The sequence below is a fragment of the Bolinopsis microptera genome, chromosome 13 (assembly GCF_026151205.1).
Source record: "Bolinopsis microptera isolate Bmic1 chromosome 13, MBARI_Bmic_1.0, whole genome shotgun sequence".
Classification (NCBI taxonomy): Eukaryota; Metazoa; Ctenophora; class Tentaculata; order Lobata; family Bolinopsidae; genus Bolinopsis; species Bolinopsis microptera.
This window is the reverse complement of record NC_087084.1, coordinates 4,371,692-4,396,133: the sequence shown is the minus strand read 5'-3', so window position 1 is coordinate 4,396,133 and position 24,442 is coordinate 4,371,692. Positions and strand designations below refer to the sequence as shown.

The window sequence follows — 24,442 nt, the reverse complement described above, 5'->3', positions numbered from 1 at the left end:
CTAAAACACTAGTATAGTTAACTAAAACACTAGTATAGTTAACTAAAACACTAGTATAGTTAACACGAACATCTCCAATAGTTCCCCTAATCACAACCTTGTTGTGCGGAGCTATTACGCATTTGTTAATGTTAAAACTAGGCAGTATCCAAGTAGCCAGACAGGTGTTCCCGAACAAGTGTTTTCGAACAGGGTTAGGGTTAGGGTTAGGGTTAGGGTTAGGGTTAGGGTTAGGGTTAACGTTAGGGTTAGGGTTAGCTAGGGTTAGGGTTAGGGTTAACATTAACACATTTAGTTCTGGAACACCTGTCGGGCTGCTTGAATACTGCCGTGACTAGGTTGCTAGGCTGCCGTTGCTAGGCTGCCGTTGCTAGGCTGCCTTGACTAGGGAGTTGCTAGGGAGTTGCTAGAACAAGTCCGACCTCTCTCTCCGACCCTACTTTCCGTTATAATAATGACCCAAATGCACTGTGGACCACCTGTGTCCTGTACTGTTGTCCATATTTTTGTCCAAACCTTTAACTCTCTAACTTCAGCTGCATTTAATTGGTTAAGTTATGACATTGTATTTGTGAAGCTAAAATCGCAAAATTTACTGGAATTACTAGCACACTACACATATTAGATTTATTATGAAGTTTTCGTGCGTTTGCTACCCCATCTTATATGGACATGTCCAACAAGCATTTGATCTCCCATCTAAGCTGAAGACGATTTATACGTGTATTTTGAAAGCTCCTGCTAAACAAACATTTCGTATAACTTTTCTTTTTTTTTAAATACTCTCTAGCTCTCATACTGGGCTACTTAAAAGGGGGGGTTCACCCTGATTTTTTTGTGAAACTTGGTTTCGAGATAGCAGCTGACCAACAAACTAGGACCGGTGACCGAACTTTTGAGGGGGTCCCGGACTCCAACCGCCAAACGGTGCCCGCGGGGCAGCCACGCCCATATTTGGTCCAAATTAGGCTCAATTTAGCCAAATACCCAGATCATGCCCAAAACCGAGATTTATGTGCTCTTCTTGTAGCTAGTGGTCTCTTGAACTCGTATATGAATTTTCATCAAGATTGGACAAAAAATGACTGAGTTATGAGCCAAAAACCATATGACCATATTTGGGCATACGCACCAAATTTGATCGATTTTGGCCCATAAATTGGTCAAATATCAATATTTTTGAATGAAACCAACTTTATATGGAAGGTAAGCCTATACTACACATTCTCTATGATTATCAGCTCAGTATCTAACTAACTGTGGATTCTGTGTTTAAATAATCGCAAAAAATGAACAAAACCGCCCATATCTCAGTTCGCGATATTTGCAAAACTGATTTCGCTCAAAACAATAGAACTCAATAGGGTTTCAATACAATAGGGTTTCAATATTTTTACATGAAATTTTCAGAATCAACGTAGAATCGCATTTCGACCTTAAGTTTTGTATTGGAATTTTAAGTTAGGCCTTTAAAAAAATTTGGCGGCCAAATTCCAAAATTTGCCTGGCATCAAATTTGGTGCGTATGCCCAAATATGGTCATATGGTTTTTGGCTCATAACTCAGTCATTTTTTGTCCAATCTTGATGAAAATTCATATACTAGTTCAAGAGACCACTAGCTACAAGAAGAGCACATAAATCTCGGTTTTGGGCATGCTCTGGGTATTTGGCTAAATTGAGCCTAATTTGGACCAAATATGGGCACCGTTTGGCGGTTGGGGTCCGGGACCCCCTCAAAAGTTCGGTCACCGGCCCCCCCCCCCCCCCCCCCCCCTGATCGATTTTGGCCCATAAATTGGTCAAATATCAATATTTTTGAATGAAACCAACTTTATATGGAAGGTAAGCCTATACTACACATTCTCTATGTGGATTCTGTGTTTAAATAATCGCAAAAAATGAACAAAACCGCCCATATCTCAGTTCGCGATATTTGCAAAACTGATTTCGCTCAAAACAATAGAACTCAATAGGGTTTCAATATTTTTACATGAAATTTTCAGAATCAACGTAGAATCGCATTTCGACCTTAAGTTTTGTATTGGAATTTTAAGTTAGGCCTTTAAAAAAATTTGGCGGCCAAATTCCAAAATTTGCCTGGCATCAAATTTGGTGCGTATGCCCAAATATGGTCATATGGTTTTTGGCTCATAACTCAGTCATTTTTTGTCCAATCTTGATGAAAATTCATATACGAGTTCAAGAGACCACTAGCTACAAGAAGAGCACATAAATCTCGGTTTTGGGCATGCTCTGGGTATTTGGCTAAATTGAGCCTAATTTGGACCAAATATGGGCACCGTTTGGCGGTTGGGGTCCGGGACCCCCTCAAAAGTTCGGTCACCGGCCCCCCCCCCCCCCCCCCCCCCCCCCCCCCCCCCCCCCCCCCCCCCCCCCTTAACTCGATAAAACATCATCAGGCAGTATTTGAAGCTTCAAAGTGAAGGCATTTCGAATTGATTATGATCAACATTGATTTTTAAAAACCGTTTTAATCGCCATAGTGAGTCGTGATAACAGCCTAATCTACTTGGCAATGATTCTAAGACTCTAAGATAACATACCAAGACGTATGTAACATTGTACCCATATGCAATATGTTTATTGTTTATGCAACCTGATATGACACGGATCTGTGCAAAATAGTAATTATAACTTGAAATAATATGCTATCAATTAGTGCCTAGTGGGATATGTACATGGTGAAATTACTGATTTACTTGATCAGTTCAGCGCCGCGCGCCAATAACAAATAATAATTTAATTCATATCTCGCAAAATAACTTTGCGCAGTTATATTAGGAACGTGAGCGACATATGGAAGAACACAGGCACGACGGTCGCAAGCTACCACTTACGAAAAAAACCTCATTCGCTAACCCTTGTCCTTGACTCTTTTGTGCCTTTGGCGCAGGAGTTATGGATCGGGAAAAAATTTCCTCTTTGACACTAAATTTCCTATCAAATCCCAAACTTCCTCGCTGCCAGACTGGCGTGTTTCTTGATATTGTGAGAGTGTTTGCCAAGAAATACACCTAAATCACCACCATGCCACTCTACAACCTCTAATTAGCACAGACTTCATCCCAGTTAGGCTCATCAAGTGAAGCTACAGATCGATTAAAATTTGTTGATGAGAGCATTTAGTCAATTATGAAGAACAACACAAGTTATAAGCGTCTCGCTGTAATAATATTTTGCAGTAAATTTATTGAGTGCAATTTTCAAACCCACCGGCCATTTGCATTCCATATGGCTACACATTATCCATCCGTAGCTCATCATAATCACCCATCCTCCTCCTCCTCCTCCTCCTCCTCCTCCTCCTCCTCCTCCTCCTCCTCCTCCTCCTCCTCCTCCTCCTCCTCCTCCTCCATTCCATATGGCTGCACATTATCCATCTGTATAGCTCATCATAATCACCTATCATGTGAACCAATCGGGATAGCTACCAGCTACAGCTGCTGGTTTATGTTTTAAAATCAAAAGGATAAATAGTGAAGCTGTTGTTAAAAGATATAGAAGAAAATCTCGTCTCTGAAATATTCATATCATGGCAAAAACGATAAAACTAATAATTAAAACATCTTGCGAGTGGCATGTACCTACAAATACCTCAATACCTATAACGATCAATACAGCACTGTTATATGCAGTGATATCTTTATTTTCCGCATTAACATAATACCATTACAAAAGATATGTTCTTTTAAACCAAACTGACAAAATGAAAAACGGAGATTTCTGCAAATTATCTATTTTCAAAGGAAACATTAGCACAGCTTTTAATTACATACCAATTAAAAAGCCCCCTCCCGGGTTGCAACATTGCCATGTTACGCAAATAATTGCCGCGCTAACGAAATATTTGCCATCTTAGCAAAATATGCGCCGTGTTATGATGTATTTGCCAGGCTGCGCGTGATGATGCAAATATTTCATAAGGAGGCGAATTTTACGTTAGGAAAATGCGCATTCTTAGCAAAATATTTGCCAAACGGTCAGACGCGCGCTGCACGCTCCTTTTTAGTTTGTTTACGCGAGAATGAAATCTTCGCATTCTTAGCAAAATATTCGCCTCCTTATAATTTATTTGCGCGAGAGTTAAATCTACGCTTTCTTAGCAAAATATTCGCCACCTTATAATTTATTTGCGCGAGAGTTAAATCTACGCTTTCTTAGCAAAATATTCGCCACCTTATAATTTATTTGCGGGAGAGTTAAATCTACGCTTTCTAAGCATAATATTTGCCGCCTTATAATTTATTTGCGGGATCAGAGTCAAATCTAGCTACGCTTTCTTAGAAAAATCTTTGCCACCTTATATTTTACATAACTTCATTTGTGATAGGAATTAGGATCATATGCTGCTTACGACTCTGCAGTGGATCACATACTGTATAATACGTGGATTGAACTGACCCGAAGGAATTATGATCAGTGGATCGAAATACATAACGTGACCGACGAATCGCGTCCACAAGATCACTTCGAAATAAGTAACGTGAACCGGCCTGACGAATCACTTGATGAGTTTATGATCCAAAAGAAGGATAGAATCTGACCTGAACTTGGAAATAAGATAGGATATTGTGTATATTATAATGAGGTCTAAAACACACGCTCAAAGTTAAAGTGTGTTTATATTTACCAATTAAACTTTAGTTGATGTTAACTTGTTAATTATAACTGTGTACGAGTACGACTACCTACCTAACAGTAACCTCTTCGATTTGTTTAACAAAACATCATTTTCCAAACTAGAGTGCGGTTCCTATGACTTAGACTTTACTCCGCTAGAAACAACAAAATTTAAACAATTGGACAGTAGCGAATCTACCTAGCGAACTTTAGTGTTAGAACTTAGCGGTGACCGACAACTAGGAACCTCTCATTCCGGCCTCCCACAGCTAGGTATCACATGACATGGCCCAATCAGTGACGTATCATTTGTGATGTGATCCATATTATTCACATGACAGTTTAGTAAATAGTTGTGTTTGAGAAGTGTTTGAGCTCTCGGCATGTGTTCACTTAACGGACGTGAGCCAGGTCCAAAAGGGGCTGGTTCTCGTATCCAAGGATGTGAGCCGAGCATGCACTGAAGCGGAAAGCTGCTGAACAGCCCAAGGCAGTAGAGCCAAGGCGTCCGGATCTGCACAGCACTCTGAAGCGAAGACCTCAGAAGAATTCCTCCTTCCTTCTACATGCACCTCCACGAGACGGGACGAGCCCTTTGTTATCTTCGGCGGGAAGACAGATCGGAATGTACGAGTCGTTGCCTTCTCTACAGCCCGGAACCTTGCTACGCTGGCATGGTAGCAACTGGATTGCAGACGGCACGTTTTACGTCGCCCCGAATATATTCACCCAGAGCTATACGATTCATGCTGTTATTGACCAGAAATTTTTGCTGTGAAATCAGTGGATACCTGAAGATTGAGAGATGGACGCCTCGAGATTGTTCTACAAGGGCCCCCGACTGTTTAAACCAACAAACTTTTTGTGAATTACCTAAGTTATGTTTGTAAACAGTAAAATAACTAATTCGTCAATCATGGATATGCAGATGATCCAGTTTCTCTCTAAACTTAAAACTCCGTAATATTTTAAATCGATTTACTCGCGCATTCTTGGAAAAATAATTGCCAAACAGTTTGACGCGCGTTGCACGCCCCTTTTTGGTTTGTTTACGCGAGAATGCAATCTTCGCATTATTAGCAAAATATTCGCATCCTTATAATTATTTGCGCGACGCAAATAAATCTTCGCTTCCTTAGGGAAATATTCGCCACCTTATAATTTATTTGCGAGAGGATTCAATTTGTGTTTTTTATGTTCGCGCAGTTCTTAGCAAAATATTTATCTGAACGAAAGCTCAAAATTTACCGAGAAATTGACCGTCTAATTAATCTATTTTGATGACTGTTTCTGACCTAAAATTGCACAAAAAATCGATTTAACTAGGTTTCAGAACCTATAAACAAATCCTTGTTCCTCAAAATTTATGTTTTATAGTTAATACGAGCAACAAGCAACGCCAACATGTAGGTATATTGTATTGATCCTTCGGTTCTACAGCTCTTGACCTAGGGCTGAAACCGTAAGATCGAGGCAATCCTCACCTCAACTGATCGAACTTGATCGGAGAGCAGAGTACGACAAAACACAGCAGGTAAGCAATTAATTTTTGTGACTGTTCCTCACCTGTACAACGTTGCACGAGAAATCGATTTAAATTGGTTTTACAGCCCTAATCACTTAATCATGACCTACGGAGTTGAACTTAAGCTGAGACCGAAAGATCGAGGCAATCCTCACCTTCAATGATCGAACAGGTACTAATGCTCTCTGGTCCTGACTTTCTCTCTCTGATCCTTACTCTCTCTCTGATCCTGACTCTCTCTCTGGACCTGCCTCTCTTTCTGGTCCTGACTCTCTCTCTGGTCCTGACTCTCTCTCTGATCCTGACTCTCTCTCTGATCCTGACTCTCTCTCTGATCCTCACTCTCTCTCTGGACCTGACTCTCTTTCTGGTCCTGACTCTCTCTCTGATCCTGACTCTCTCTCTGATCCTGACTCTCTCTCTGATCCTGACTCTCTCTGATCCTTACTCTCTCTCTGAACCTGACTCTCTTTTTGGTCCTGACTCTCTCTCTGGTCCTGACTCTCTCTCTCTGGTCGGTCCTGGCTCTCTCTGGTCCTGATTCTCTCTCTGATCCTGACTCTCTCTCTGGTCCTGAATTTCTTTCTCTCTCTCTCTCTCTCTCTCTCTCTCTCTCTCTCTCCCTCTCTCTCTCTCTCTTTCTCTCTCTCTCTCTCTCTCTCTCTCTCTCTCTCTCTCTCTCTCTCTCTCTCTCTCTCTCTTGTCCTGACTGTCTCTGGTCCTGACTCTCTCTGGTCCTGACTCTTTCTGGTCCTGACTCTCTCTCTCTCTCTCTCTCTCTCTGGTCCTGACTCTCTCTGGTCCTGACTCTCTCTCTGGTCCTGACTCTCTCTCTGGTCCTGACTCTCTCTGATCCTGACTCTCTCTGGTCCTGATCACTCTCTCTCTCTCTGGTCCGGACACTCTTTGGTCCTGACTGTCTTTGGTCCTAACTCTCTCTGGTTCTGACTGTCTCTGGTCCTGACTGTCTCTTGTCCTGACTGTCTCTGTTCCTGACTCTCTCTGGTCCTGACTCTTTCTGGTCCTGACTCGCTCTCTCTCTCTCTGGTCCTGACTCTCTATGGTCCTGACTCTCTCTCTCTCTCTCTCTCTCTCTCTCTCTCTCTCTCTCTCTCTCTCTCTCTCTCTCTCTCTCTCTCTGGTCCTGACTCTCCCTGGGTTTCAGACTTGCTCTGGTCCTGACTCTCTCTCTCTGGTCTTGACTCTCTCTCTCTCTCTCTGGTCCCGACTCTCTCTGGTCCTGACTATCTCTCTCCTGGTCCTGACTCTCTTTGGTCCTAACTCTCTCTCTCTGGTCCTGACTGTCTCTGGTCCTGAGTGTCTCTTGTCCTGGCTGTCTCTGGTCCTGACTCTCTCTGGTCCTGATTCTCTCTGGTCCTGACTCTCTCTCTCTCTGGTCCTGACTCTCTCTCTCTCTGGTCCTGCCTCTCTATGATTTTGGGCCTCGCTCTGGTCCTGAATCTCTCTGTGTTTCAAACTTGCTTTGGTCCTGACTCTCTCTCTGGTCTTGACTCTCTATCTGGTCCTGACTCTCTCTCTCTCTCTGGTCCTGACTCTCTCTCTCTCTGGTCCTGCCTCTCTATGATTTTGGGCCTCGCTCTGGTCCTGACTCTCTCTGATCCTGACTCTCTCTGGTCCTGACTCTCTCTCTCTCTCTGGTCTCTAATGAAGCGTAAAAGCGTTATTGGGCTTTAAAACCAACTAAAATCGATTTCTCGTGCAACGTTAGCAGTTAAATGAGGAATAGTCACCAAAATGAGTTGCTTGCCTGCTGTGTTTTTTCGTACTTTGTTCTTTACTTCGCTCAAGTTGCAAAGCTGCAATAAAAATAATATTGCAACGAACATTTCTATCTGAAAATTGTGTTAGTACCTACTTGTTCGATCGCCTCGATCTTTCGGTTTCAGCTTAACTCCCTAGGTCATACCATGAGTAGAACCATATAATAGGATCAAAATATATGTTGCTTGTTGCTCGTATTAACTATAAAAAATCAATTTTGACGGATAAAGAATTGTTTATAGGTTCTGAAACCTAGTTAAATCGATTTTTCGTGCAATTTCTGATCAGAAACAGTCATCAAAATGAGTTAATAAAAAGGTCGATTTCTCGGTAAATTTTGAGTTTTCGTTCAAATAAATATTTTGCTAAGAAGTAAGAACTTAAAAACGCGCATATTCAATCCTCGCGCGAATAAATCATAAGGAGGCGAATATATTGCTAAGAAAGCGTAGATTTAACTCTCGCGCAAATAAATTATAAGGAGGCGAATATTTTGCTAACAATGCGAAGATTTCATTCTCGTGTAAACAAACTAAAAAGGAGCGTGCAACGCGCGTCAGACCGTTATTAGGCAAATATTTTTTAAAGAATTCGAGTAAAATCGATTGAAATATCACGAAGTTTTAAGTTTAGAGAGAAACTGGATCATTTGCATATCCAATATCCATGATTGACGAATTGGTTATTTTACTGTTTACAAACATAACTTAGGTAATTCACAAGAAGTTTTCTTCGAGTTTGACAAAATATATTTTTCAATATATTTCCCTGGTGGACTTTAGTGCGTGTTCAGAAGGTAGTTGACTTTAGTTCGGGTCAACTTACGGTCATATCACGTGATCGATGTTAGTAGTACCTGTTCGATCATTGAAGGTGAGGATTGCCTCGATCTTTCGGTCTCAGCTTAAGTTCAACTCCGTAGGTCATGATTAGGGCTGTAAAACCAATTTAAATCGATTTCTCGTGCAACGTTGTACAGGTGAGGAACAGTCACAAAAATGAATTGCTTAGGTACCTGCTGTGTTTTGTCGTACTCTGCTCTCCGATCAAGTTCGATCAGTTGAGATGAGGATTGCCTCGATCTTACGGTTTCAGCCCTAGGTCAAGAGCTGTAGAACCGAAGAATCAATACAATATACCTACATGTTGGCGTTGCTTGTTGCTCGTATTAACTATAAAACATAAATTTTGAGGTCAGAAACAGTCATCAAAATAGATTAATTAGACGGTCAATTTCTCGGTAAATTTTGAGCTTTCGTTCAGATAAATATTTTGCTAAGAACTGCGCGAACATAAAAAACACAAATTGAATCCTCTCGCAAATAAATTATAAGGTGGCGAATATTTCCCTAAGGAAGCGAAGATTTATTTGCGTCGCGCAAATAATTATAAGGATGCGAATATTTTGCTAATAATGCGAAGATTGCATTCTCGCGTAAACAAACCAAAAAGGGGCGTGCAACGCGCGTAAAACTGTTTGGCAATTATTTTTCCAAGAATGCGCGAGTAAATCGATTTAAAATATTACGGAGTTTTAAGTTTTGAGAGAAAATGGATCATCTGCATATCCATGATTGACGAATTAGTTATTTTACTGTTTACAAACATAACTTAGGTAATTCACAAAAAGTTTGTTGGTTTAAACAGTCGGGGGCCCTTGTAGAACAATCTCGAGGCGTCCATCTCTCAATCTTCAGGTATCCACTGATTTCACAGCAAAAATTTCTGGTCAATAACAGCATGAATCGTATAGCTCTGGGTGAATATATTCGGGGCGACGTAAAACGTGCCGTCTGCAATCCAGTTGCTACCATGCCAGCGTAGCAAGGTTCCGGGCTGTAAAGAAGGCAACGACTCGTACATTCCGATCTGTCTTCCCGCCGAAGATAACAAAGGGCCCGTCTCGTGGAGGTGCATGTAGAAGGAAGGAGGAATTCTTCTGAGGTCTTCGCTTCAGAGTGCTGTGCAGATCCGGACGCCTTGGCTCTACTGCCTTGGGCTGTTCAGCAGCTTTCCGCTTCAGTGCATGCTCGGCTCACATCCTTGGATACGAGAACCAGCCCCTTTTGGACCTGGCTCACGTCCGTTATGTGAACACATGCCGAGAGCTCAAACACTTCTCAGACACAACTACTTACTAAACTGTCATGTGAATAATATGGATCACATCACAAATGATACGTCACTGATTGGGCCATGTCATGTGATACCTAGCTGTGGGAGGCCGGAATGAGAGGTTCCTAGTTGTCGGTCACCGCTAAGTTCTAACACTAAAGTTCGCTAGGTAGATTCGCTACTGTCCAATTGTTTAAATTTTGTTGTTTCTAGCGGAGTAAAGTCTAAGTCATAGGTACCGCACTCTAGTTCGGAAAATGATGTTTTGTTAAACAAATCGAAGCGGTTACTGTTAGGTAGGTAGGTAGTCGTACTCGTACACAGTTATAATTAACAAGTTAACATCAACTAAAGTTTAATTGGTAAATATAAACACACTTTAACTTTGAGCGTGTGTTTTAGACCTCATTATAACCGGCATTAGTGCAATAATTCGTACTGTGGTTTGATATTTGAAACGGGATGAAGTTTAGAATTTTAACTGCTAACACTATAAAAGTAATCTTTCGCACTACACTGACTACAGTATGTGTCGCACTACAATCCAGGTAGCGTACTCTATTATATTCAGTGCGACACAATATCCTATCTTATTTCCAAGTTCAGGTCAGATTCTATCCTTCTTTTGGATCATAAACTCATCAAGTGATTCGTCAGGCCGGTTCACGTTACTTATTTCGAAGTGATCTTGTGGACGCGATTCGTCGGTCACGTTATGTATTTCGATCCACTGATCATAATTCCTTCGGGTCAGTTCAATCCACGTATACCTACAGTATGTGATCCACTGCAGAGTCGTAAGCAGCATATGATCCTAATTCCTATCACAAATGAAGTTATGTAAAATATAAGGTGGCAAAGATTTTTCTAAGAAAGCGTAGCTAGATTTGACTCTGATCCCGCAAATAAATTATAAGGCGGCAAATATTATGCTTAGAAAGCGTAGATTTAACTCTCCCGCAAATAAATTATAAGGTGGCGAATATTTTGCTAAGAAAGCGTAGATTTAACTCTCGCGCAAATAAATTATAAGGTGGCGAATATTTTGCTAAGAAAGCGTAGATTTAACTCTCGCGCAAATAAATTATAAGGAGGCGAATATTTTGCTAAGAATGCGAAGATTTCATTCTCGCGTAAACAAACTAAAAAGGAGCGTGCAGCGCGCGTCTGACCGTTTGGCAAATATTTTGCTAAGAATGCGCATTTTCCTAACGTAAAATTCGCCTCCTTATGAAATATTTGCATCATCACGCGCAGCCTGGCAAATACATCATAACACGGCGCATATTTTGCTAAGATGGCAAATATTTCGTTAGCGCGGCAATTATTTGCGTAACATGGCAATGTTGCAACCCGGGAGGGGGCTTTAAAAGAGCCATTATTATCAAATTATTTACCGCATTCGTCATACCACTCAACAGAAACTACTCATATCACGTAACTCACAATACATAACATCAACATAAATGCACTGTCTATTTTCTAACACAAAATACACTAGTAACGTAATACTAACATTAAATATCGGTCTATTAGGTAGTTTTATAACGGTTTGAGATGGTTAGATCAGTGGAATTTAATACGTGTCTATCGTAAGTAGAATTAGATTACTATCCAGGTAGCAGGGGCCGGGTTAAACAAACCTCACCACCTCCTTCTACCCTGCTCCCCACACAGTTACATGCATCACGTTAATTTTACTCTCTTAGTTTTACTCTCGTTATATAATATACGTGTCTTCTTATCATTCCGTCATTAATTTCACTTAACTTCCGGGATGGTTCAGCTTATCCAGTGAAAATATTAATTTTACATTTATTTCTTCCGACTTGTTGTGTTTTTAGTTTTCCTAACCGTTTGTAAGATTGGGTCGTCCTACTTCTCTACAATTAAGTTTAGTCAACTCCTTTATAATCCTGATACCACGTGTTCACATAACACGCGTGGTGTTCACATGACTCCGGCACTTCTAAGAGTTGTTTCTTAAAAAGGATTAGCTTACTACATACATATATAATATACATGAGCTGTTTTTAAAGATGGTAAGCAGCTGGTTTGAATAATATATTCACTGCCAACTCTTAGTCGGTGTAAATCGGTCATAACCCGGCTCTTTTAGCCGAATCTATAGATCGGCTCTTAGTCGACTCTAGACCGGTTCTTAGCCGACTATAGATCGGTTCTTAGCCGACTATAGTTCGGCTCTAGACTGACTCTTAGGTGGCTATAGTTCGGCTCTCGACCGGTTCTTAGCCGACTATAGCTCGGCTCTAGACTGACTCTTAGGTGGCTATAGTTCGGCTGATCTCGACCGACTCTTAGGCGGCTACAGACCGGTTTTTAGCCGACTCTAGATCAGTGCTCGGTTAGACCTAATTCCAGTTAAACAGCACGATATCATATCAAAGAGAAGGGAAACACGTACGCCCTGACGTAAAGTTGGCTAAAATGAACCTAAGGTGCTCACAGTTGTTACTCCTCCTTGCCGAGTGCTCACAGTTGTTACTCCTCCTTGCCACCCTGTAGGAAGATGAATTATCCTACTCCTGGTGTGATCATGACTCCATTAACCCTCCCTTCTGCTAATTGACCTCACTCCTTCCACACGTGTTTACTCCTAAATAACCAAGCACTTGTCCAGTAGAACTACACATGTTTAAATCCGGCTGATTGGCCACGTGGGCTGATTGGTCACGTGACCAGTGTCCAGACAGGATACTGGCGGGCTGTTCCTAGCACGCGGTGCTCAAATTGCCGATTACATACACATTGTCAGGGTTAATGTTGACATCTTTTAATTCAGATCATATCGTTTATGTTCTGAGCGCAGCTGTCGATTAGCTTATTTGGCCTATTTTTCTTCTCTTCTGTAAAGATGATCATCACTTCTTTCCCGCTTGGGTTATCTTTCCCGAGCGTGGTTGTTTGGTTTAGGTTATTAAGCGTGGAATGTGCTATCGCTTGTTTTAGACTTAAGATGTGGTATAATCGTAGATAGGAGATCTAGATTGTCTTGATGATCTAGTTTCCTCTTCATTTATAGTGTTGAATTTCCATAATTAATATATTTTGATCTGAATCAAGTAGGGTTGATTCGATTTAAATAAATGCATGAAGCTCTTGAATAATCAACGATCTCCATGGAGATTAATAAGATATTTCTAACTTTTGGATTAACCTCGAAGGTCAGATCATACACAATTAATACAAATCGCCAACTCAAAGGCATGGAGACGAAGGAAGTAGCCACCAGGCCTGCGAATACCACCAGAACCCGAACCAGAGGTGCTCCAAGACAACGTAGAAATTCTGCAGGTACAAATATAATGGTAAAACATATTATCGCTGTCAAAACGCTGACTTACTAAAAGTTGATTAAAAACTCGTGTTAAAATACCATCGCGTATAAGGAAGGAATGCTTCATGGTGGTACGGTATTGTGGATGATAGACCCCAAGTGTAGATTAGATATATAAGGTTCATGCTGAAATTAATGTAATGAGCTGAATTGTAAAGGTGCAGTGTGAGGGATCGATGCAGCGCCAGTGTAAATCTTTTTGCTTTTACAATTTGCATTTCATTTTGATAAGGCAATAGCGGACTGACTTGATTCCGTTTCATATGTATAATATTATAGCAATTTTAAAGTTTTTGTTTTTTAAATCTCCACTGGGTACAAAATAAATTAGATTCCATTCTCTTACAAATTTCCGTATTTCGAAAAGATTTAATGATGGCCAAGATACCGGTACTCAGTATAATACCTCTATTTATAACACGGGACTGCTTCATTTCAATATGAACAAAGGACAAGACATTGTCAGATATAAGACTTATTGATCCCGGTGTGATATAATTACCCATTATTACCTCCTCATATGGGAATGATATCATAAAATAGTTCTATTATCAGCTGACTGACACCCCTACTGCTCTCATTAGAATTCATCAGCTCTAGAATCTAGATCTCTAGATGTTTGATTATTTCGTCCGTTTGGTCTGAACATTTATCATTTTGGCCGGCTCATCGTCTTCTTGGTATGGTTAGTAACTGAGACAGATTGACTGTGCCATAATCAAATGTATCTTATTACATTAATTTTCATTTTCTTGTTTTGCCCTCAACAATCATCTTGCTGAAGGAGCACATACACACATTGGCCAGTGAGAATTGCTCAATACCAGCCTCCTCACAGTGGCAAACTGGCAAATCATAACTCACATTATGACAGCTGAATTTATAATTAACATAATAACTAGCTGCAGTATATCATTATTATAGGGGACAGGTATAATATAACACCGCTACCTTACTTGCAATCATCCTAACAGTGGTTAACTCCACATTTGTCAAGTCACTAATAGCACAATTCATTAGTTCACTCATCTCACTCCTTCACAGGGCCGTTACTCTGCAATGTTCGTATTCAGGACCATCTCACTCCTTCACAGGGCCGTTACTCTGCAATGTTCGTATTCAGGACCATCTCACTCCTTCACAGGGCCGTTACTCTGCAATGTTCGTATTCAGGACCATCTCACTCCCTCACAGGGCCGTTACTCTGCAATGTTCGTATTCAGGATACTCATTTGCAATTTTTAAATACGTTTGTTTAAATTCGCTAATGGATTAAAACTGATAAGAAGACCGACTGTGCGACGCGAATTATTCCTTGCTGACTGACCATGGATACCACTACAAACACTCCAACTTCTTCTCAACGGACTCTCGGGCTGCCAGGTAGCGGCACGCCCACCGCTACCGCAGACTCTAAGGGCTACCTGGCAGACCCCCTTTACACAGGTACGGTAGATAGGGGCACTCAAACTACCATGAAGTCATTTAGTCCACAACTCTGCCTTGACCTTGTTGATCAGCTCTCGGAAGATCAAATGACACTTGAACTCGAAAGAACTTGTAATGAGAAGTTCATCAAAGCTCGAGGCAAAATACGTAAAAGTAACTCGCTTACTGAACATTTTAAACAAGTAGTCATAGAAGACAGCACCGACTTAACACACGATCTCAACAAATTAACCTCTAATTTTGCGAGGCACGTGTCGGAAGCAAACAAACAACTGGAGCAGCTGAAGGAGAACGTAGTCCGTGCCCAGACGCTCGTTAAAGACCTACAACAGCCAGCAGCTCCTGCAGCCCGTGACGTCCCCCTCCTGCCGACTCCTGCCATCCTACCTACACCATCCTCAACAACTCGCAGTACTAGTAACCTGGAGCCTGAAGGTATCATGCCTTATACACTTTATGCAGAAAATTTATTTTTTAAATCTCCACTGGGTACAAAATAAATTAGATTCCATTCTCTTACAAATTTCCGTACTTCGAAAAGATTTAATGATGGCCAAGATACCGGTACTCAGTATAATACCTCTATTTATAACACGGGACTGCTTCATTTCAATATGAACAAAGGACAAGACATTGTCAGATATAAGACTTATTGATCCCGGTGTGATATAATTACCCATTATTACCTCCTCATATGGGAATGATATCATAAAATAGTTCTATTATCAGCTGACTGACACCCCTACTGCTCTCATTAGAATTCATGAGCTCTAGAATCTAGATCTCTAGATGTTTGATTATTTCGTCCGTTTGGTCTGAACATTTATCATTTTGGCCGGCTCATCGTCTTCTTGGTATGGTTAGTAACTGAGACAGATTGACTGTGCCATAATCAAATGTATCTTATTACATTAATTTTCATTTTCTTGTTTTGCCCACAACTCTGCCTTGACCTTGTTGATCAGCTCTCGGAAGATCAAATGACACTTGAACTCGAAAGAACTTGTAATGAGAAGTTCATCAAAGCTCGAGGCAAAATACGTAAAAGTAACTCGCTTACTGAACATTTTAAACAAGTAGTCATAGAAGACAGCACCGACTTAACACACGATCTCAACAAATTAACCTCTAATTTTGCGAGGCACGTGTCGGAAGCAAACAAACAACTGGAGCAGCTGAAGGAGAACGTAGTCCGTGCCCAGACGCTCGTTAAAGACCTACAACAGCCAGCAGCTCCTGCAGCCCGTGACGTCCCCCTCCTGCCGACTCCTGCCATCCTACCTACACCATCCTCAACAACTCGCAGTACTAGTAACCTGGAGCCTGAAGGTATCATGCCTTATACACTTTATGCAGAAAATTTATTTAAACAGTTTCAAGCTGCGCATTTGGACAACAACACAACATATGACCGCAATTTTGGAAATAGGAAAGTTGCCCACTATGGGAACATGCCTTATGAGTATGCTGGAGGCCGCCATGTGGCACGTGAAATCAGCACCAACACTTATCTGGCGAATATTGTTGATCATTTGAACTCCCTATTCCCTGACCAGGCCAAACCGTTCAACAGTTTCCTCGTGACCAAATATGATAACCATATCTCACACATCCCGCCACACAGTGATAACGAGCCATCAATAGACCCAGAAAGCACCATTCTAACCATCACGCTGGGTGCCCCTCGCCCCGTAGTGTTCAGAATAAAACCACCTGGTAGCTATAAGCGGTTCTCCCTGACCCCAGAACATGGGTCAATGTACACGATGACTCGGGCTAGCCAGGATGTGTTTGACCACAGTGTACCCCGGGTCAAGGAACAAGATTTCTCTGGCACTAGAATTAGCATTACCTGCAGGGTCCTTCGCCATGCATCAGCACCATACCAGAGGGGTAATTCTAGTCATGCTCGGCCTAAAAGGGTGTTGATTCTTTCAGATTCGAAGAATAAGTCGTTTGATTGTTCCACATTGCATGAGCCAGTTGTTGCCTTCAGAGAGGATCTCTTTCATCTGCGGGATCTACACCAGCACTGCAGATCCATTGAGCAGGCTGATGTTGTTCTCCTCTCTGCGGGCATCAACGACCTCAGAAAACACCGCGTTCACCCCTCGACTCTACACAACTTTGTTGAACGCTCAGTGAATCAATATAAAAACACTAAGTTCATTTTTGATTCAATTTCACCTCTCAACATGAGCGCCGACAGATTCAACAACATGAACAAATCTATCGACCAGCTGAACATGACATTGTTCGAACTTTCAGTTCATACTTCTAACTTCAAACTGTTTGATAACTTGAAATTTGGCACCTCACACCTGGCACGAGATGGCCTTCACTTTAATTTGTCTGGTCAATCCGTGCTATCTGAGTGTTGGGTTCACTGCATTCTACTTTCTCTAGGACTAAAGAGAGGATATCTGCCCCTGCGGCGCCAGTATAGAAATTTATTATGTCAGTTTTCTTTTCGTGTTAAGTGATTAATCTTTATGATAGAATTGCTGCACTACTTAACAATTTCACTCAAGAACAGAACAAGACCGACTAAACAAGCATGTAGCTGACAGAACAAACTGCGGAAATGGTCACCTTATAAATCCACCATAATAACCTGTAAACTAAATTCGAACAAATTTCAGCCTAAGTTATACCTAAATAATATCACGTATAATTTTAATTCATCATGAGCCTCAATATTAGTCCAGCATCTATGTCCATCACTCTTCGAATGAGCTGATTGGCTGATCACATCTTATCTAATCTAAGACGAGTTATCTCCGTTTCTCAGAATATTGCTTATTTTCTCAATTTAAATAGATGAAAATGAATTCTACAGTTACGTGATTACATCACATAACTGATTATGATAGTATAACTAATCACGGACGGGCGTTGATCACGCAAACAAACTGGACACGGACAATAATACAAGTACAAATTACACACCGTAAAGGGAATTATTGCTCCACAGTTGGTCGTTTTATTGTTAGATTTCACATGATTGAGTTAGAAACATATAGAAAACGTATTGGCTACTTTAATAATAGCCACTCAAACAAGAAGAGAACAAAGAATTCAGTAATACACTCCACACCCGTTCAAAACTCATTCAAACCACATCACATATGTCTTGCTTTTATGTACTATTATTTCGTCCTTGTTATGTTACTCTGTTTTACCACCTGTATTTTGGAAAACCCACCTACAAACCCTGCTAAACTGATACAGCTTATTAAATCTCCACTCCTACTAAATATTAACAGTCTTGGTAATTTACTTTGCAATTTCTACCTTGTTATCTTTGGTATTGCAATTAGACGTACAATGAGTAGCTTATCTATTAGAGGTAAAACACTACATACGTTCTTTGTTAAATACAATTCCAAACGAGGCTTAATCCCATATCTACAAAATATAACTGCATCACTTTACCTTTGGATACTACTCATAAACTTTCTCCTTATCTTTATTTGTAACCCTAGCATGAAAAATCCAGGACCCCCGGGAAACTGCTCAGTTTTTTATTGTAACGTTCAGGGCTTGATCCCTTTTGGTGAACTTGGAGATGCAAATCCCACTCTCCACTCTACAAAAATTCACGAACTAAACCATTTTATTTATATCAATAAACCAGATATTGTAGTTTATAATGAAACATGGTTAAAGGACAATATCCATGATAGTGAAATCATCTCGACAGCTGATTACAAAGTATTTAGACTTGACCGTTCTAGCTTTACTCATCCCCCGGACCCCCAGAATAGTCGGAAATTCAGAGTAAATGGGGGTGGTGTCCTTATTGCCATAAAACATTGTCTTGACATAGAATCTAAAATCATTCCTGTCAAATGTAGAGCCGAGATTTTGAGTATTGAGCTTTCTGACAAGTTAGGAAGAAAATCCATATTAAGCTCGTTCTACAGAGTTGGCACACTTGGCAATGATAACCATGATAGAGTCAAGCAATACCTACATAACATCCGTAGGCGTAGAAGAGTACAGAGCATTACCTTGGTTGGTGATTTGAATATGCCCCAGGTCAGATGGGATGAGGGCTCCTCCTCTGTTCCTATTGAACAAGCATTCATTGATACGTTTAATGATTTATCTTTACAGCAGCTGGTAACAGACCCTACACATTACAGGGGAAATGTTCTAGATGTAGTTTTGACGGATAAGCCAGAAATTATATCAGAATTAATTGTTGACAGTAAACATGGTATTTGTGGGTCGGATCACTATGCGATAAGATTTGACATAAGACTTAACGCTAGAAAGAAAAAGTCTACCAAACGAAAAATCTATAGCTTCAAAAGGGCCAATTGGACCAATTTAAATAATGCACTGAATTCTGAAAACTGGGAACATCTACTTAGTGGTAAACCAGTCGAAGAGGCCTGGTCAGTTTTCAATACTATTTTCACTTCTCGTTGTAATTCACATATTCCTAAGATATCTGTCTCCGATGAATTTCAACCCCCATGGTTTGACTCAGATGTCTTTGATTTATGTAGAAAAAAGGAGCGACTACATGACGAATGGAAACAGTCTTCTAATCCAAAAAAATATTTAAAATTTTCCAAAGCTAGGAGGGATTTTAAAAATCTCGTTGATGCAAAATTGGACGCAAACTTTGAAGATGATGATAACAGAAATCTCATTAACAAAAAGTTCTGGTCTTTTGTGAAATCTAAATCAAACTCTAATCGCATTCCTGAAACAGTCAGCTACAATGGTTGCCTACGGTCCGATCCGCAAGGACAGTGTGAGTTATTCAATAAATATTTTAACGAACAGTTTACAGAGGGTAGTGATTATGATATAGATATCGACTTTTCCAGTGACCGTGATTTTCAGGTCAATTTCGACACTTGTAAAATCAAAGGTTTACTTGAAAATATTGATCCAAGTAAAGCGCAAGGGGCCGACAATATCCATGGAAGAATTTTAAAGTACTGTTCAGTGAGCCTGTCTAAGCCTCTTGCTATCCTTTTTGAAGCTTCTTATAAAACTGGATGTATTCCAGCAGATTGGAAAATGGCAAACGTTGTTCCAGTTCATAAAAAAGGCTCTAAAATTGAAGTTAACAACTATAGGCCAATTTCTCTGACAAGCATTATTATGAAAGTTTACGAAAAAGTAATCCGGGATGAATTGCTCAATCGATGTGAACATCTTATTGATCAACGTCAACATGGTTTTATGAGTAGGAAATCATGTACAACTCAGCTAGTAAATTTCTGTGACAGCTTAGCCCTATCTCTCAATGACAATGTTCGCACTGACATAATATACTTTGATTTCCAAAAAGCTTTTGATTCTGTCAACCACGACATAATTCTGTTGAAGCTCAAAGAACAATATAACATTGATGCATCTCTACTGAGATTCTTCAAGTGCTACCTTGAAAACAGATACCAAAGGGTTGTCATTGGAAATAAAATGTCTGCTCCCTGTCAGGTTAGATCAGGTGTCCCCCAGGGCTCAATTTTAGGGCCTACTTTATTTATACTTTTTCTTAATGACATTACAGAGGATTTGTCACCGGAAACAAATATAACCATGTATGCTGATGATACAAAAATATGGCGTAGAATCACGTCCCAGGATGACCATTGGCTGCTCCAGCGGGATATTAACAGTCTTCAAAATTGGGCTCATCATAATAAGATGGTGTTTCACCCTTCAAAAAGTCACGTTCTTTCTATTACCCGAGCATATTCTATGAATCGTAGTGTTAATTTTGTGTACTCAATGAATGAAACGGCTATCGAATACACAGACATTGAAAAAGATCTTGGAGTACATATCAATAGTAAGTTAGATTGGTCACATCACTGTGATATGATATACTCTAAGGCTAGTCAGAGGTTAGGCCTTCTAAAAAGAACATGTTACTTCACCAAGAACACTAAAAAACGTCGGGCCTTCTATCTATCTCAGGTTAGAAGTCATTTCGAACACTGCACAATTGTCTGGCGGCCTCATTCAGAAACCTCGGTGGAGAAACTTGAATCGATACAAAAAAGAGGTATCAAGTGGATCCTTAATGATATTTACTTGAGCCTTAGGGACAAAAAAAGGTATTTCATAGCGTGTAAGGAACTAAATATCCTTCCACTCTCGGTAAGGTTTGATTACAAGGATATATTATATTTTCATAATATTTTTTATGACATGTCAGTTGTGACATTTCCACCTTACTTACGACGTTTCATGGGAAGTAGGTTAAGGCGATCACATCTAGACGATCTCAGTATGATTAGTGACATTTCTCCTCAAGTTCCACAAAACCTTACGTCAAGCCAGACCAGATGTTCAGGCATATCTAAGTCTTACTTTTACAGAGCACACATTCTTTGGAATAAACTCCCTTATGAATTAAGGGAAATCTCAAGGCCATCCGTGTTTAAAACCCATTTAATTAAGTACCTCTGGACAGTTCTAAACGACCATATAACATCCTCTGACAATTTACCTTAATGTAACTATATTGTCTAAATATAAATTGATATGAAGTATAATTAATAAAATATGTTAAATAAAGTGTGTTTATAATTATGATTTATGGTACATTGTTATTTATTATATTTATATTTTAGGCTGTAACCTTATTAGTTCAATGGAATAAACCTAGCATGCCTTGGTTGCAGCATCGCTTCACTTATAGGTGCATTTAGGGCCCGATGTAATTGCTATGATCAGTTTACTGGTCAACTGGTGTTTCGGTGTCCCTTATTTTGTTTACACTCGGTCACTTGTCAAGGCATGTAAGGTCATTCGGCGATATTTTCTTTGAAATAAAATGATGTATTTGTGTAACAATTTGAAAGTTTATTGATAAAAAGGACCATCTCACTCCTTCACAGGGCCGTTACTCTGCAATGTTCGTATTCAGGACCATCTCACTCCCTCACAGGGCCGTTACTCTGCAATGTTCGTATTCAGGACCATCTCACTCCTTCACAGGGCCGTTACTCTGCAATGTTCGTATTCAGGACCATCTCACTCCTTCACAGGGCCGTTACTCTGCAATGTTCGTATTCAGGACCATCTCACTCCTTCACAGGGCCGTTACTCTGCAATGTTCGTATTCAGGACCATCTCACTCCCTCACAGGGCCGTTACTCTGCAATGTTCGTATTCAGGACCATCTCACTCCTTCACAGGGCCGTTACTCTGCAATGTTCGTATTCAGGACCATCTCACTCCCTCACATGGCCGTTACTCTGCAATGTTCGTATTCAGGACCATCTCACTCCTTCACATGGCCGTTACTCTGCAATGTTCGTATTCAGGACCATCTCACTCCCTCACAGGGCCGTTACTCTGCAATGTTCGTATTCAGGACCATCTCACTCCTTCACAGGGCCGTTACTCTGCAATGTTCGTATTCAGGACCATCTCACTCCTTCACAGGGCCGTTACTCTGCAATGTTCGTATTCAGGACCATCTCACTCCTTCACAGGGCCGTTACTCTGCAATGTTCGTATTCAGGACCATCTCACTCCTTCACATGGCCGTTACTCTGCTATGTTCGTATTCAGGACCATCTCACTCTTTCACATGGCCGTTACTCTGCAATGTTCGTATTCAGGACCATCTCACTCCTTCACAGGGCCGTTACTCTGCAATGTTCGTATTCAGGACCATCTCACTCCCTCACAGGGCCGTTACTCTGCAATGTTCGTATTCAGGACCATCTCACTCCTTCACAGGGCCGTTACTCTGCAATGTTCGTATTCAGGACCATCTCACTCCTTCACAGGGCCGTTACTCTGCAATGTTCGTATTCAGGACCATCTCACTCCTTCACAGGGCCGTTACTCTGCAATGTTCGTATTCAGGACCATCTCACTCCCTCACAGGGCCGTTACTCTGCTATGTTCGTATTCAGGACCATCTGATTCCTCTACAAAACCACCTGAACAATGAACATGCATAATAATTACTACGCCCACGTGTCATATTACACGTTTTAAATATTAGTCTTCACCACAGAGCACAGTGGACCTCTACTTCACCGCTACTTCACATCTACTTGACATCTACTTCACCGCTACTTGAAATCTACTTCACATCTACTTGACATCTACTTGACATCTACTTGACATCTACTTCACATCTACTTGACATCTACTTCACCGCTACTTGAAATCTACTTCACCGCTACTTGAAATCTACTTCACCGCTACTTGAAATCTACTTGAAATCTACTTGACATCTACTTCACGTACATTAGCAGAGTGCTAGGAGCTGCTGTGTGAGACACCACTACTGATATTGACGGTATACAGCCCTACTGGCAGATCCATGATGGAGAGAGAGAGAGCAATAATAATCAGTGTGTCGCCCTGTAGAGTCATTACTTGTAGCCCAGTGGTTGTCTCTAACTTCAGTACCTACCTATATATGCTGATATACTGTGATAGCTTCATTATAGGGGTTGTAATCTTGTGATTCACTACTTGGCTGGGTGAGGATTGTGGTGGTTGTTGTTATTCACATGTTGCCTGATATAACGGGTAATGAATGTACGTTTCCGGTAGTTGTGTTGTGTTTGGTTAAATATTCATTATTGTCAGCTGGTGTTTTTGAGATATCTTTAATTTATGGACGTTATAAACCATACTTACAAAATAATTGCTTTATCTTTTTTTACTAGGCGTCTAGGCTTTTATTCTTTTTCACGACCTTCCATATATACCTTATCGGACTTTATTTGAACGGACATTGATTGGACGCTGGAGACCTTAACGTTCATTTTAGTGTCCGTTCAAATAAAGCCCGTTCACACAATGTCCAGTGACCGGTCTAATAACGTCCAATAACGTCCAATAACAGATAAGGTAACTTCTTTCTTGACCTGCCATTTCCTGGTTCGTGTTTTACAAATTCCTGTCATACTGTTTTGAGTATCGAGCTTGAGTTGTTGTATACATAATGGTTCAGACTTCAGTGAACACTGAACTCGAGTGACGCTAGAATGAGTTGGTATAATTAACTGATAAATCAAAGAACTATTTCCATGTTGAGTCTTTGAATTATGAATCATCAAAAAATATTCAACAATCAAGGAAAATGTAAGCACAGAGAACGAACAATTATACAATATTTTGAATTGCACTACGTTGCCATTTGCAGAAGCCGTCTTCAGAAATTAGTAAATACATAATTTTGAAGTATCGTCTTACCACTGTGGTCTTATGATTATATTATAATGACAACTGGTTAAATTTGCGGAAATTAGATTTAAGAAAGGCGTATCTACTTTGAGAAACAACAAAAACACTCCTGTCATAATTTATTATTTCAACGCAGAACACCATTGTAATTAAAAAAAATTGCTAGGATAAATTGCAGCAGATGTGAGAATTTTCCTGTGAAATAAATTAAAACACATAATAGTACATCTTATCAAGACACTCTTTCTAAAAGCGAATAATTAATTTACACTGCTGGTTCACTGTGTATGGCAAACGAAACAAATTAAAGTTAATCCAGTATTCCAGCAACTGCTTTATTATTTGTGTAGTTTGTAGCTTTGTCCGTGGTTGTGTTCTCAG

At 40.4% G+C, this 24,442-nt stretch overlaps 2 protein-coding genes across 3 annotated transcripts in view; both read left to right on the top strand.

Moving 5' to 3' along the window:
• The window catches only part of LOC134825063 (LIM/homeobox protein Lhx3-like), a 667,636-nt gene that overhangs the window by 526,006 nt on the left and 117,188 nt on the right, over positions 1-24,442 (top strand). The window lies entirely within an intron of this gene.
• The window catches only part of LOC134825124 (uncharacterized), a 35,786-nt gene that overhangs the window by 7,681 nt on the left and 3,663 nt on the right, over positions 1-24,442 (top strand). Inside the window, exon 3 of one of the 2 annotated variants that reach the window (XM_063837265.1) lies at positions 13,251-13,380. The exons of the other annotated variant lie outside the window; for it this stretch is intronic. Coding sequence (XP_063693335.1) covers positions 13,251-13,380 — 130 coding nt within the window. The remainder of the gene's footprint in view (positions 1-13,250; positions 13,381-24,442) is intronic. 2 annotated transcript variants of the gene reach the window in all.